We start from the raw sequence: 14,458 nt of genomic DNA, 5'->3' as shown, positions 1-14,458 counted from the left end.
CTCCTCTGCCCTTGCCCGGTAAGCCTGCTCTTCCTGCAGGAGGTGCTCCGGCTTTGCCTGAAATGCTCCGTGAGCAACCGTGTGCATCTGCTTGTCGGCAGTCACAGTCCTGGGGTTTTTCTTGGTGGGCTGAGAAACTCAAGAGGCAGGAAAACCTGTCTTACTGCTACTTATCACCTGCACACAGTAGGCACCCTATGTATGAACCAAAGAAACAAAGCGACTCTGGGGAAAAGCCCCCATACCCAGCCTCCCTGGGGTGAAGAAGAGACCAAACAAAACTGAACGGCGCAAAAAACAGGCCACAGACGTTCACCGCTTCACCTCAACGTAGGGGCAGCTTGTGAGTGGCACTGGGGTGGCGTTAGCCGGTCTCCCACCCGCTGTGGACTGGCTCACTGGATAGGATAGCGTTATGAGTCTTCGGTACCCGGCCCCAGGGGCACAGCGGCCAGAGAGTGGGAGCCCAGTGGGAAGCGGTTGGAATGTGGATTCATCAGCAGCTCAGAGACCCCCAGGTGTCAGCTGGCCTTCCACACGGGGCCACGACAGCCTGGAAAGCAAACGCACAAGCAGACCCCTCTGACACAGGGGCAGACGGAGAGGGTGGAGACAGACAGATGTCATTCAGAGTCCCCCAGTCGGTGGCAGTCACAGACGCATCTGCAGTGGATTCATTCATCTCAGAGTGCGGAACCTGCAAGGTCCAGCCTGGGAGAGACTTCCAAGGTTCCCGTTCCCGAGGGTTCTACCAATGGACCCGTCCATCACACAGCCCTCCAGTGATTCGAACAAGGGGGCAGAGCCTCACCCCAGGACGGAGCACAGGCTCCAAGTCGTATCTGGGGGCTCAGGAGGCCCATGCAGAACTCCATCCCACCCAGGCATCCAGGGCAGTGAGCTCCAATAAGGTCCAGCAGCCCAGGGCGCAGAGGGGACTAGACTCCAGCTTATAGCTCGGCCAGTTCACAGCCAAGCCAGAGCTAGGTCGCAGGCCACCCACAAGCCTTTCCAGGATGGTGTGCCCATTTCTTCATGATGGGATCGCTGTTCTGCAGACCGGATTCCGGGAAGCTCAGGGGAGGGGGAAACGGGGTGGGGAGCTCGGATCCGGATCCGTCTGTCCACCTTCTCCCGCCTGCTCTTATCTCATCTCCTGAAGGAGGGGTTTCAAGCCTTGAAAAAAGAAAAGTCTGTCTGCCCGCCCTTTTGAGCCGCTGGCCTCTGGGAGAGGTAAGCCCTGTGGATTGCTGGCAAGTCTTAGGGCAAAACCCAGAGAGCCAAAGCCGAGGTGGGAGGAAGCCACTCAAAGGAGCTCCCAGGAGATCCCCGTGGTGGCTGCAGACGGAAGCGTGTTCTTTCTCTCAAGAGGTCTCTGGCTTTCTTCCCCATCCCTCTTGGGATGGGTTCATGGCATAAAAAACACCTTCAGAACTTCCCCTGCCCCCTGACCACCTTCTGTTTACACCGGTGTAAACGCCCACTGTGTACACCTAAAACTCAGACTCAAAACAACTTCCTCAGGAAAATAAATCGTGCTCCACAATAAATGTTATGGGAGGACGCTCATTCACGTGGCCTTCACGGTCCCTCTATGGCTGGCTGGGGCCCTGGCCACCCCAAGGCTCCTCTGGGCAGACAGCATACACGTTAGAACATTCCCGGGGAACACGGAAATCTCTGGCTCACAGAGCCCAGGGCTGGAGGGAGAAACCAGCCTGGCTCCAGGACCGGGCAGGAGCTGGGAGAGAGCTGGAGTGGAGGGAGGAAGTGCCCAGGAGGGCGATGACATCACCGCCCAGCCCTTGAAAGATGAGCCGTTCACTTGCCACTCCAGCTCTGATCCTCCTTCTCCTCAGAGGGCTAGGGACGGGTGGGGACATCAGGCAGCCCTGTGGACCCAGGAAACCGCCAGAGTGCCTGCGCAGCTTGTTCCAGACAAGGTGGGTGCCGGGCAGGGGTTGATCCAGCCGCCACACCTTTGCCAAGAGGACCTGCTGTCCCCGCAGGAGGAGGGCAGTCCCTCGGCAGATTCCCAGGCTCCAGAGGGTGCTCCGCTCCTGGGGAGTTTGGGAAAGTTCTCTTCCTTCCCTGGGTCAGAAAAGTGACCCTGGAAGAAGGGCAGTTGGCAGGAGGAATTGTCTTCTTTGTTCTGAGTTTGTTTTTTGCCCAAGTATGGTCTGAGCGGCTTAACGACTTGGTTTTTGTAGCTCCTGAGTTGACACATTGGGCTGAGCACAGTAGCAGTGCTGGGCCACTCACTTGTCCAGTGTGACACTGGACAAGCTACTTAACCTCTCTGAGCCTCTGTTTCTTGGTTGGCAAAGTACCCTGCTCTCCTGCTTCCTGGTGATGCAAGACATTAAGTCAGACAGTAGAGACTTCACATCTGTCCCGTGTGCTTGGGTAGCTGGTGGCTGGTGGTGGTGACTGTAACTGTCAGACGGGCTTTGGGTCCCTGCTGTCACGGTCCTGGCTTGGCGCCCCAGCTGTGCTCTGCCCTCACAGGTGACAGACACTGTTGAGCAACTCACTTTGTCCCAGGTCCTGAGCCACAGAGAAGCTGTGCAGACAGAAACGGGCTGTTACCCACCAGGTGCTGCGTGCTCGGCTCAGTAGGTGGCGGCCGTTATCCAAGATGCCTCGCGCCGCGGGCTGGGCGGGGTTGTGGGGATGCTCCCCGGGCAGGTCAAGATGCGCCTCCCTGAGTCACAGGCCACCGGGCTCTGCCAGCCCACAGGAAGTGGGAGCTCTGGTCGGCATGGTGCAGCGGGGGCTCCGGACCACCACCACTGATCGTTCCTCAGGGTGGTGGCCCGGGCAGGGTGAGTAGCCCAGGTGGCGCTGCCTTCACCTCTGCTTCTCTGGAGAGCCAGGTGGTACCTTCCAGGCCTCAGCAGCAGGGCAGGAAGGGGACACCGCAGTGGTGAGCCCCCAGCCTGGAGAAGAAGCTGCTGGTTTCCCCTGCTGGGCTGGTGGGTGGGGTGGGTAGTTGGAGAAGAGGTTGGGGGACACATTGAAAAGGAGAAGGCACCTGTGCTGGCCCCACAGGGGACCCCAGGACCCAGGTGGTCAGCTCGTCCTGAAGTTCATGCACTGTAACGTCCCCCACAATCCTAGGCTTCCCCGCAACCACAGGCTCCGCGCCCCGCCCCCTGCGGGTTTCAAAACCGAGTCTGGACCAGGCTCCGCAAAGCCCTGCGCCCGCCCGGCCTGGGGAGCGCCTGGACCTCTGCGGGACTCGGGCTCTTCACCGTAAGCAGGGGCGGTTCTGGGATTGACTGAGCCTGGACTGCGAGTCTGGGGACTTTGGATTGAACTAAATCTGGCAGATGCTGGCCGAGGGGAGAGGGGACCCGACAGGTGTGTGACCTCGGCTAACCTGGTGACAGGCTGGGTAGTAAGTGTAGGACGTCAGAGGGTGACGCCCGGGCCACCTGGGGGTGTCCATCCGGGGGCCAGGGAGACCAGTGCATCTCGCCAGGGGCTCCAGCTTCCAGAGGGAAAGCCAGGCACTCTGCACTCCGCCGCCCGAGCGGCATGGGAGCTGAGCTGGGGTTTGTTGGAAGGTGGAATGGTGGGTGGGCCCTGGCCACTCGGCAGGCCCTGCCAGCACTCCCGGGAGGGCATTCCGGAGAGAAAGAAGCCCGTCAGAGGAGGCGGCCGTGTGCTCGGAACCGCTAAGTTGTGGACACCGGGAAAGATGGGCGGCTGCAGGAGGCCTGGAGGAGGGAGGGACGAACGGGCAGCACGCGGGGAAGCTCAGGCAGGAGAACTACATCCAAAGCCGCCAAGGCCGCGCTCCGGGCTGCGGGGCAGGCAGGTCCCTCTCGGGGAGCAGGGGCAGGTGACAAGAGAGGCCTCAAACTGCCTCCCCCACCACCACGGAGGAAAGGCAGGGCCCCAGCCACAGGCAGGCGGCGTGCTGCGGGAAGATGCGCAGGCCTGAGCCCAGGGGTCGGCCCCGGCCAAGAGCCCAGACCCTGACGTCACCGCCCGCAGGCTCAGTCCAGCGTGCCCAGCAGAGAGCACCGCCTTGGTGAAGCTGCTCCAGGCCCGGGAGCCCCGACTTCGCCAGCGGCCCTGGTCTCAGGAGGGCTCTGCAGGGGAGACGCCCTCCTTCCCAGCACAGCCCACCCCGCTGGGCAAAGGGCCCCCCTCTCCCTGCAGCCTGCCCCATGACCGCCGCCCGGCTCCTCTCCAAGCTAGTCTGCCCTGGGTGACAAGCGTCAAGTCTATTCCTCCTCCAAGTCCCGAGGGGTTTGCTGGGGGCCTGCTCCGCCAAATCGCGCCTTGGGCTGCTTTGGGGAACAAACCCACAGAGTTAGAGTTTCCTCTGACTCTGTCATCAAAATGGAGTCTGTGACGTTCTGGAGGCCAGAAGTGAAGCCTCATCCTGAAAATCTTGCCTGCCGCTCAAAGCCAGGCGCCAAACAGGACTGGATTCCAGCCCGACTTTGCCATTTCCGATGGGGAAGCTCTCAGCCTCGGCTTTGTGATCTGTGCATTGGGAATAATCATACCCTTCATGGGGCCTCCTGGAGGCCTGACTCCAATGGCGCTGGTGCAGTTGGCCCAGGCGCCAGCACACACAAGGGCACGGCTAGCTGAGGGACCATCCACAGGGGCAGAAGCAAGGGCAGGGGACTGTCAGAGGTATTCATTGCCTAGCAGCCTAGGGTCTCCCAGGGAAAAGAGTCCCCACCCCATGCACCAAATCTATGGGCAACCACGCCAAGAGGCCTGTGGCCCTTCCTTCAGAGCTCAGATTTGGTCAGGCCTGTCCCCGCCCCAGCCCCTGGGGGCCCCTCCATGCTCTGCTACCAAGGAGGGAGACCTCTGAAGGCCGCAGTGCCTGTGGCGACCCTCGACCCCGCGGGTGCGTGCACTGTGGCCGGCAGACCCCGTGGGCCCTTCCTTTGGGGCTTGTTCTTGCACTGATTTTTCCCATGAGGCTGCTTCTCCTCCTCTTTGGGGGTGGGGGTCCTAAGCAGCCCACTCTGTGGCAGACGAGGAAAGGCCAAGCCTGCCCCTCAGAATCACCTGGAGGTGGGCCGCCCGGGCAGGGCTGGGCCAGCTCCGGGCCGCTGGTTGGAGAGCTGGCCCGGGCTTCAACGGCGTCTGCAGGGATTTTGAGGCAGGCGGCCTGGAAGTCAGCCGGTTGCCTAGCAGAGGGTCTCATCCTGAGCCCCAGCCACCCTCCCCGCCTCTCTGTCCTTCCCATGGCCGAGGGGTCAGAACCCCTGAGCCCAGTTCCCTGCCTCCTGGCACCTCTGTCCCTCCTGCCCTCTCGGGAGAGGACAGAAGCATGTCCCAGAGGACCAGAGCCTCCAGAGGCTCACGGTGGAGTCCCTGCAGGAGAACTTGGACCCAAAGGTGCTGAGGGCTTCTGCCCTGCTGCTGCCCTGCCAGAAGGTTCTTGGAGAGGACCAGGCCTCACTCGCCCCAGCACCCAGGCCTGGCCCCTGCTGGGCACCAAGAACAAGCCTCAGGCTCCTCTTAGCCATGGAGGGCAACTCTGTGGACCCCGCCTCTCACCCCAAGCACCCAGAGGAGGGAAGAGTGTGCACACCTGGTACAGGTAAAGGCCTCCGTCTACACACATCACCTGAGGTAGCCAAAACCACGGAAAAGGGGCTCATCCCATGAACCGGGGCACAGTAGAGGGACAGCCTCCAAGGACAGGGCCTCTTCCCTTTCCCTCCTTCTCCTCCTCTCCCTCCCGCTCCCTCTTCTGAAGCCTGTGGGCACCACCTCCCCCAGTCTCCCATTCTGTGTGACCCGGGCAAGTGACTTGGCCCCTCTGAGCCTTGTTTCCCTGAGTTGTAAATAATGATGAAAACTGAGGCCTTAGGACTCTGCGCCCCGAGGCTGTGGGCTCTGGGGCAGTCCCACTCTGCGACACTGGGGGTTAGACATGAGGTGACGGGAGGAGGTCCAGCAGGCGGCACCTCAGCAGGAGGAGGAATGACCTCTGGGTCCTCTAGCACAGCAGGGGACTGTCGGTTAGAACGACACACGACCTCTCAAAACGACCCCCGAGCACCCAGCTGCGAACACACGGAACAGCTGGACAGTCGCTGGCTCCCGGGGTATGCCGGGTTGCGGGGTGCACCACACAAATGTGCACAAACACACGTCTCGGTGTTGTGAGGACGAGGGGAGCGGTGACCGCCGCCTGCAGGGGTGACGAGGTTGCATCTGGGGTGCCTCCCGAGCGTCCTCACGTGTGGCTCCGTGCACGTCTGCCCAGGAAAGCCCAAGAGACATCTAGAAAGAGACGGGCCCCAGGCGACAGCCTGGCAGTCTGCGGGAGAGGGCTGATGGGCTGGGCAGCCCAGGAGGGAGGCTATTTCTCTTTTGAACTCTTTCAAGTTTTTATTAGGCATGTTTATCCTTTTGCAAAAAAAAATTTAAATATAAAAAGCAAAACAAACTGGAATGGAAATAAGGAGACAAAGTGTGCCCATGTCCCCTCTCTGCAGCCTAGGTCATCCTGTCTTCCTCTGGGTGTGGGAAGAGGACCGAAGGTGAAGGGGGGGAAGTCGTTCGAGCACCTGTGCCCACGTGCAGGTGCCAGCTCAGCCAAGGTGGCCAGGGAAAGGGTGGGGCCCAATGGTAGCAGGACGAGCAGACCCTGGGTTTGAGAGCCACTCTGACCACCCGAGGAAATGCATTAGCTGAGCATCTACTATTTGCGGGGCTCTGTGCTGAGCACTCAAGCTGCAGGGACCCGAAACAGCCTCTGCTCACTCATTCTCAGAGCCGGGGTAAGGGGAGGGGTTTCCTGAAAAGAAAGAAAGAAAAATTGCTTTAGTTAACATTCTAGGCCAAAGGGGAAATTAATGACTTTAAATAATTCAAGAAAGGGGAAGACATGTTACAGAAGACATGACTGCATTTACTGGAATCAGCTGAAGTTGAAGGCCATGGTCAGCAAACTGGTAGGAACATGACCGTAAGCTTAACAGCTGTTTAGAAAGGCTGCTTAGAATAGAAGAGATGAACAACTTGGAAATAATCTGGAAGTAAAATTTCATGTTATTTCAACTAAAGCTGAAGGTGGAAGGGAAAGAGGAGACTGAGAAGTGTGTAATGGTTTCTGTCTTTTCTGTAAGAAGAATAGTTATTTTTCTGCTCTTGATGATAAGGGGTGGATGCAGGGTCTACAGGCTTGTGAAACATTTAAAGATAGTCATTGGAAGAGTGTAAATGGGCTATATTACACTGTGTCCTATAAAGAATACATATTTACAGAAATTAATTATGTTCTGGACCCTAGAGAAAAATCTCAGTATATAGATACTAATATCAATAAAGAGTCACAGGCCACATGACCTGACCCTATGGTGGAAATTCACCTATAAACACCAAACATCACAATCATGCGAACATTACAAAACACTCTTCTGAAAATCTCTTTCATCAGAGTTCATCAAAACTGAAATTCCAGATATCTGAGGAGTGATTGATTTTGATAACACTACTTATCAAATTCATGGGATGTAGCCAAAGCCGTACTCAGAGGAAAATTCATGTCTTTGTATTTTTAAATTTTTGAACCATGAAGATCATAAATTAATTAACTAAATGTCAGAATTTTTTAAAATTAGATAATGAATAATGACCCCCCAAAAAGTAGAAAAAAAATATGACAAAAACAAAATAAGTATGGAAAATATCAGTATCAGCAGGTCATCCCAGGAGAAGCTTTCAGCTGGCTCTCTGAAGACAGGACAGGAGACGGGACACGTCAGGAAGTGGTATGGGCTACTGAGAATGTGAGTAAATTGAGGGCTGGGCCTGGTGCACACCTGTAGTCCTGGTGTCTGGGGAGACTGAGGCAAGTTCAAAGCCTGCCACAGCAACTTAGTGAAGCCCTAAGCAACTTAGTGAGACCCTGTCTCTAAATAAAAAGCAGACAGGGCTGGGGATGTGGCACCCACATGGTAAAACATCCCTGGGTTCAATTCCCAGTATTAAAAAAAAAAAAATTTTTTTAAATAAGTTGGCAGACAGAGACTGATGGGCGGCTGCTCAGGGTGGTCAGGAGTGGCCTGTGCCAGGAGCACACTGGGAGATCTGTCTGGTCAGGGATCTGTACCAGCCCCAGAAAGCACTCCCTTCCATCTGTCCCTGGGGACTTTGGCCAAAATTTCCGAATCCTGGACAGAGGCTGCCTCCTCTCCAGAAAGGTGGGCTTGCGGGCTCAGGCCCTCCTCCTCCATGGCCCATGCCTAGGACTGCCACCTCTGCTCCAGGTCTTCAGACAGAGGTCTGAGCCTACCCCACGTGTGCTAATGGTTAATTTAGCCACTAGTATTGTTTAAACTGATATTTAGACGTTAGGAACGAGGAGCCTCATTGTCTAGCAGCCTGGGGACGGGCGCAGACAGCTGCTTGCTGAGTAACCCAGGGCAGGTCCCGGACCTCTGCTGCATCAGGGGACGGACAATGTCTGCTGTTGTGCTGACAGGACAGACTGTGTGGAAGCTCAGGTGGCACCAGGTCTCCAAAGCCGGCTCACCCACCTCCCGAGCAACTTACTAAGAGACTGTCTGAGCCCTCTCAGGGCGGAGACCTCTGCCCCCCAGGAGTTCAGACTGCCACCGAGAGACAAGGCACTCTGACGCAGCACTGCGCGTCTGCAACTCCAGGTCGCCCCCCCCCCCCCCAGGGACCCTGGGACGGTCACCTCAGTGTTCTGTTCCTCAGCCTCCTGAATCAGGAGCAAAATGGCAGGACCTCCAGTCTTTGGGTTTGTGAGCCACCACATCAACACACACACACATACGCACACACGGAGGCACACACATACACACACACACGCATGCAGAGGCACACACATGCACACACAGCGACACATGCACACACACGCATGCAGAGGCACACACATGCACACACAGCGACACATGCACAGACACGCACACATGCACAGGCACACACATGCACACACACGCAGAGGCACACACATGCACACACAGAGACACACATGCACAGACACGCACGCATACACAGGCACACACATGCACACAGAGACACACATGCACAGACACGCACGCATGCACAGGCACACACATGCACACATGCATGCACACACACCCTCAGGCACACACACAGTCACACACGCATGCGCTCACACGCGCACTGTCGCACATCCCCACAATCAGCTCACTTGTCACTTCAGGCTTGGGTTAGCTCTCCTCTCTCCCGGTGGGTTCCAGGTTCAAGCCCCCACACCCAAGCACGGGGACAGCGTGCGGAACTGGGGGAAGGAGCACGCCACGCTGTGGGTCCCTCAGCCAGGGAGCCCAGCCCTGCTGCCACCCCAAACTATCACAAATACTCCTCCTGATTAACCTGCCACGTAGGGTCCCACCTGACAGCGAGGGAGTCTCGAGGTGAAGCAGCTGCAGGCCCTGGAAGCCAGCTTCGCCCTCCCCACCCAGGCTTGCCTCCCCCAGGGCAGAGGCATGGGGAGGAGCTTGTAAGGCGGCCCAGGGCAGGAGGAGGGCGGAGGGCAGCCAGCAGGGAGGGAGGAGTGCTGGGAAAGGGGCGAGGTGGGGGCTGGAGCCTGGCACCTGGGGCGCTTCTCCACCATGGAGGTGAGCCAGAAGCCCCAGGCGGGCGCCGACCACCTGCGACAGGGACACTTGGCTGTCCCGACCCGCTGTCCCCAGACCTTCCCAGCAGAGGACATGTGTGCCAGAGGGAGCATAAAGACCAGCCCAGGGGACTTTCCTGACAAGTGGCCTGGGGGATTTCCTCCCAGAGTCCCTTCGGGCTGTGATGTCCGAGCTGAGGGGATCGAGGTGTTGGGTGACCGTCCTGCCCTGACAGGGAAGGAAGTCCTGAGTGCCAGGTGATCACACTGCATCCTGAAACCACCCTCGCCCTGGCTTCAACACTGGCAGCTCCCAGGGGAAGAAGCAACTCCAGTGCTTCAGAAGTCAGAGACCCTGGGCGTGGGGAACCCAGAGGGGCCGCCACTCAGTCCCGCCGTCAGGAGGTGGCAGAGCTGGGACCTGAATGGCAGTCAGTGCGACGCCGTCAGTCCGGGGTTCTTCTGTTGCCCAGCAGCTTTGCCTCTTGTGCCAGAGCTGGGTGGTCTGAGGGCAGGTGGGGGCCTGAGAACCTGGGCTGTGGTTTGAGCCCCAGCACGCTCCCCACCTCAGGCCTCACCCATGAAATGCAGCCATGCCTTCTTCAGAAACTGTGAGAAAGGATGAGAGGAGTGTCCCCTGAGTACATTGCGACAGTTTTTTTTTTTTTTTTTTTTTTTTTTTTTTTGGTACCAAGGATTGAACCCAGGGGTGTTTAACCACTGAGCCACATCCCCAGCCATTTTTTACATTTTATTTAGTGACAGGGTCTCCTTAAGTTGCTTAGGGCCTCACTAAGTTGTGAGGCTGGCTTTGAACTTGCAATCCTCCTGCCTCATCCTCCCAAGAGCTGAGATTACAGGTGTGCGCCATAGCACCCCACTGTTTGTGATCACAATTTTTTTAAATGCAAAGAGAAGAGAGAAATACTATAATCTCTAAGTTGGCTGGGGGTTGGGCATGGGATCAGGGACAAGGACAGGCAACACACAGAGCAAGAGAAATCAGTCTGGCCTCAGACTTTTCCACAATAGCAAATCGTCAGACCCCCGACCGGGGAGCAGCTGAAGACAAGAGAGGAACAGATGGTGGGGCTCTCATAGTCCATTTTTCATTGATATAACAAAGTATCTGAGGCAGGCTAACTTTAAAATGAAAAGAGGTTTGTTAAGCTCAGGGTTTTGGACACTGAATGTTCAAAGAACATGGCACAGGCTCTGGCCTGCCCCTTTCACTTTGCTGTGTCATTTCTTGGTGGACGGCAATAGCAGGAATGCGTGCGGGAGGGAGAGCACATCCCAAACAGGAAACCAGAGAGGCTGGCATCTCACGCTTATGCCATATCCACACTGAAGCAGATGCCCGACATCCCTGGTGAGCAACGGCCGCAGGAAGACACGCTTAAGAATGAAGGGACTCAGAAGAATGTGCCATGCCTGCGCCCATCATGGAAAAGCCACCTAGAGGCTTAACCCAGCTGACGGAGCCGCCCCTGGGACACCAACCTGGACAGTCAGGCTGAATCCGTGATGCCCAGGGGCCCAGGGGGCCTGCGGGCAATTTCTCCTTCCAGAGCCTCCTCTGCTGGCTCCACCTCGGCTCTTTTCCCAGGTCATCGGAGCCCACAGGCTCCACCTGCCCAGGACTGGTGGCCAGGTGCAACTTGAAATCACTGCGGAAGAGTCTGTGACCCCGCAAGCATTTCGTGTTCACTTGCCACAAGATTGCGCATTCGTTTACCGTTTTTATGCAAGCCTGGCTTTTCCTCTGAACTGTAAATCGGCTGATTATCTTTCTTGCGTCAACTAACCATAATTCAGTCCCTGTCTTTTTTAAAAGGAGAAGACATTTGGTTCATTTCAATATTTTTATTACAGAACTCACAGAAAACTTGGAAACCACTACAAAGCAGACGGAAAACCCAGAAGCACTCATGGTCCCCTGCCCCAGGGCTAAGGGCTCCCGCCTTAACCGGCGGCCCCGCCTTCCTGGTTTTGGAACCGTGTGTCGCCAGCGAGCACTCAGATACACGGCGCTGCAGTGTGCTCTCAGAAGCAGCACCTCATTTTTGGCAGCTGGTCAGAAGCATCATTTTTCCTTCCTGCTTAGCATTTAGTCCTTGCCCTTTTGAAGGACGAGGGACATGGCTGCACATGCAGCTTTTCCTGTCCTTTTGATCATTTCCAGATATACCAAGCAAAAAGGAAAAGTCATTTTTTTAGGTTCTTGATTTGTTTTGCCTGATTTACCCAAAATTGAATTTTCTGGAGCCAGGTTTGGAAGCCACCATCCCCTCTTCCTGCCTGGCCCCGTTCAGAGGAGGCTGAATTCCGTGGTGCCCGGGGGACGGACGTGGCAGCTCGTGGGCGATCTCATGTCATGTGCCTGCCTCCCTGGGCTAGGACCAGATCCTTAAATCACAGACCAGATTATCTTTATGCAGTCTTGGCTCCAGAAGTTTCTGCAGTGATCAGGGACAGGCAGTCAAAGGTGGATCCTTGGAGACGGGACCTGACATCTCTCCACGTGCCAATTACTGGTGGTCCCCAAGACTGATTGAGCCCCACAAACAACCAACCCCACTTACCTACGAGGAAGCCGAGGCTCAGAGGTCAGGGCCCTGCCTGGTCGCAGACGCAGTCCTGACTGTTTTCCCTGCATTGGGCTTCAGAGCAGAGCGGAGAGTGGCCTCTGCTCAGGCCCCTGCCGGGTTCTGGCTGGTGGGGTCCCACAATGTCACAGAGGGTTTTGTTTCTGGCTTTGAAAATGCAAGTTGCCTGGGGAGGAAGCAAGCTCATGTACTTCAGAGTCAGAAATCCTCTCAGTCCCAGCTCAGAAAGGGGATTTTCTGCCTGCGTCAGCAGAGATGGGAGACCCCGGGGGTGGTGCAGGGGCCTGGGACTCAGAGTTCACAGCCCCAGCAGAAGGCAAGTCCCCTCCTACCCGCTGAGCTGCACACCAAGCTCCTCCGGCTCTGTGGAGGGGACAACTATGAAACAGGGACAAGACTAGGAGGCTCTGTGCCCGCGCCTGCTGACTGCAGGCAGCCTGGAGGAGGGGCACACACTCCTCGGGGGTCCCATGCCAAGCCGCGCTCCCCACAGCTGGGGCCCTTCCAGAGACCAGTGTCTTCTCTGAAGCTGACTTTTCACCCCGGAAAACAGCTGGTCTCACACCCAGTGTGACCCCCCTACAGTGCTGTTGGAAGACTGAGGAAGATTCAGGCCTGTGGAGCTTCTGAATCAGGCGGCACCTCCAGCACCTTCACCTCCCCCCAAGAGGACACCTGTCCTGATCTGGATAGGCCGCGGGGAAAGGGCGCCGGGCGCGGGGAAGGCCGTCTTCAAGCTCTAGCACTTCAGTCTGCGCAGCTTAAGGACTCTGGGTTCACATACACCAGAAACGTTGCCGACTTCACTTGAATTCCTTTAGTGACAGGGAACTCACTACTGCCCGAAGCGACTGATTCAGCATTCGATAAGCAGCTGTGCTGTTCAGGAGCAGGAGGCGGAGCGCCAAGGCCCTGTTCTGTGCTCAGGGCGCTGAAGGTGTGTCAGTGAAGATGGGCGGAAGGAAAAGGAAACCGGGGTGCATCTGCGTCTGCGACTGCGTGCACACGAGCGCGCGCCCATGACTAGGAAAGGGAGTGACGGAGTCACTGCCGTGGTGAGGCCCTCCCGGGACCAGCAGGGACAGAGCGAAGAAGTCTGGAAATCACGGACCGACGTGCTGCCGGGACCTTGCAAAACAATCTGCCCCGCCACTGGGGGAAACTGAGGCCTGAAGAGGGAAAACCACCAGGTCAGAGGCACGCGCGGCACAAAGCCCAGAGTGGGGCTAGTAGTAGATGCTGGCCAGCTTGCTCAAGGCCCTGGGCCACCCCCTGCCCAGCAAAAATAAAGAGAAGCCCCAAATGGACCTCGTAATAACAAGAGAAGAGCACGGGCAAGCGGGTGGACCCTGGCTCCCTGCTCGCGGGTCTGCAACCTGAGATGAATGGCTTCCCTTCATCAAGCCTCAGTCCCTCGTCTATAAAGTGGGCTTTAGAAGTCCCTCTAGGGACAATGGCACAGAGGGAAACCATTGAGGTGCAGACTCACAGCACCACAAACTGCACAGCGTGGTGCCCAGCGCCATGAGGGCATTGTGGGATTGGGGAAGGGCACCTGTTACTTGGACAGGTCACCTTCCTCTCAGTTCTAGTTTCCTCATCTCAGAATGAGGGCTGGACTACAACCCTACACGTGCCGAGAGTCTTCCAACTTGAAAACCCAAGGTCTCCAGCACGCCCGGGGTACTTGACGGTTCACAGTCGCTCTTCCACGGAACACCCCAGCACCGGTCCTGCTGCATCCCATGCACTTCACACCTGAACTTTACTGAGCCCCTGGAAGCTGGGCCTGTTGTGTTGTTCATAAAGTGACGACGAGGCAGGCGTGGTGGCACATATCTGCAATCCCAAGGGCTCAGGAGGCTGAGGCAGAAGGACCACAAGTTCAAACCAGCCTCAGCAACTTTGTGAGGCCATAAGCAACTTAGCAAGACTCTGCCTCAGAATTTAAAAAGAGGGAAAAAGGGCTGGGGATGTGGCTCAGTGGTTAAACGCCCTGGAGTTCAATCTCTGGGACCAAAATAACAAGTGAGGACAAGGCTCTGGCCCCACCCATCTTTCAGGACAAGGGAGGCCCAAGTCCACGCCTGGGAGCGTTTGAGCAGCGTCCCGGGCCGGCCCTGCACGGACTTGCTGAGGCTCAGTTTCCTCTGCATCACCGCCTATCTCGGGTGGATCGCAGGATTCGATGAGTTAATATCACGTGTGTTTACAACTGAGCTGGCATGTGACGGATGACAGATGC

At 57.0% G+C, this 14,458-nt stretch overlaps 1 protein-coding gene across 2 annotated transcripts in view; it reads left to right on the top strand.

Annotated features, from left to right (window-relative positions):
• The first annotated feature begins 1,383 nt into the window (after positions 1 to 1,383).
• BDKRB2 (bradykinin receptor B2) overlaps positions 1,384 to 14,458 on the top strand; it is a 30,641-nt gene continuing 17,566 nt past the window's right edge. For both annotated transcript variants that reach the window (XM_079127688.1, XM_079127687.1), the window contains exon 1: positions 1,384 to 1,943. In XM_079127688.1, the coding sequence (XP_078983814.1) occupies positions 1,813 to 1,943 (131 nt within the window). In that variant the 5' untranslated portion in view covers positions 1,384 to 1,812. The remainder of the gene's footprint in view (positions 1,944 to 14,458) is intronic.

Source organism: Sciurus vulgaris (genome assembly GCF_902686455.1).
Source record: "Sciurus vulgaris genome assembly, chromosome: 2".
Lineage (NCBI taxonomy): Eukaryota > Metazoa > Chordata > Mammalia > Rodentia > Sciuridae > Sciurus > Sciurus vulgaris.
This window is presented reverse-complemented; position numbering and strand designations above follow the sequence as displayed.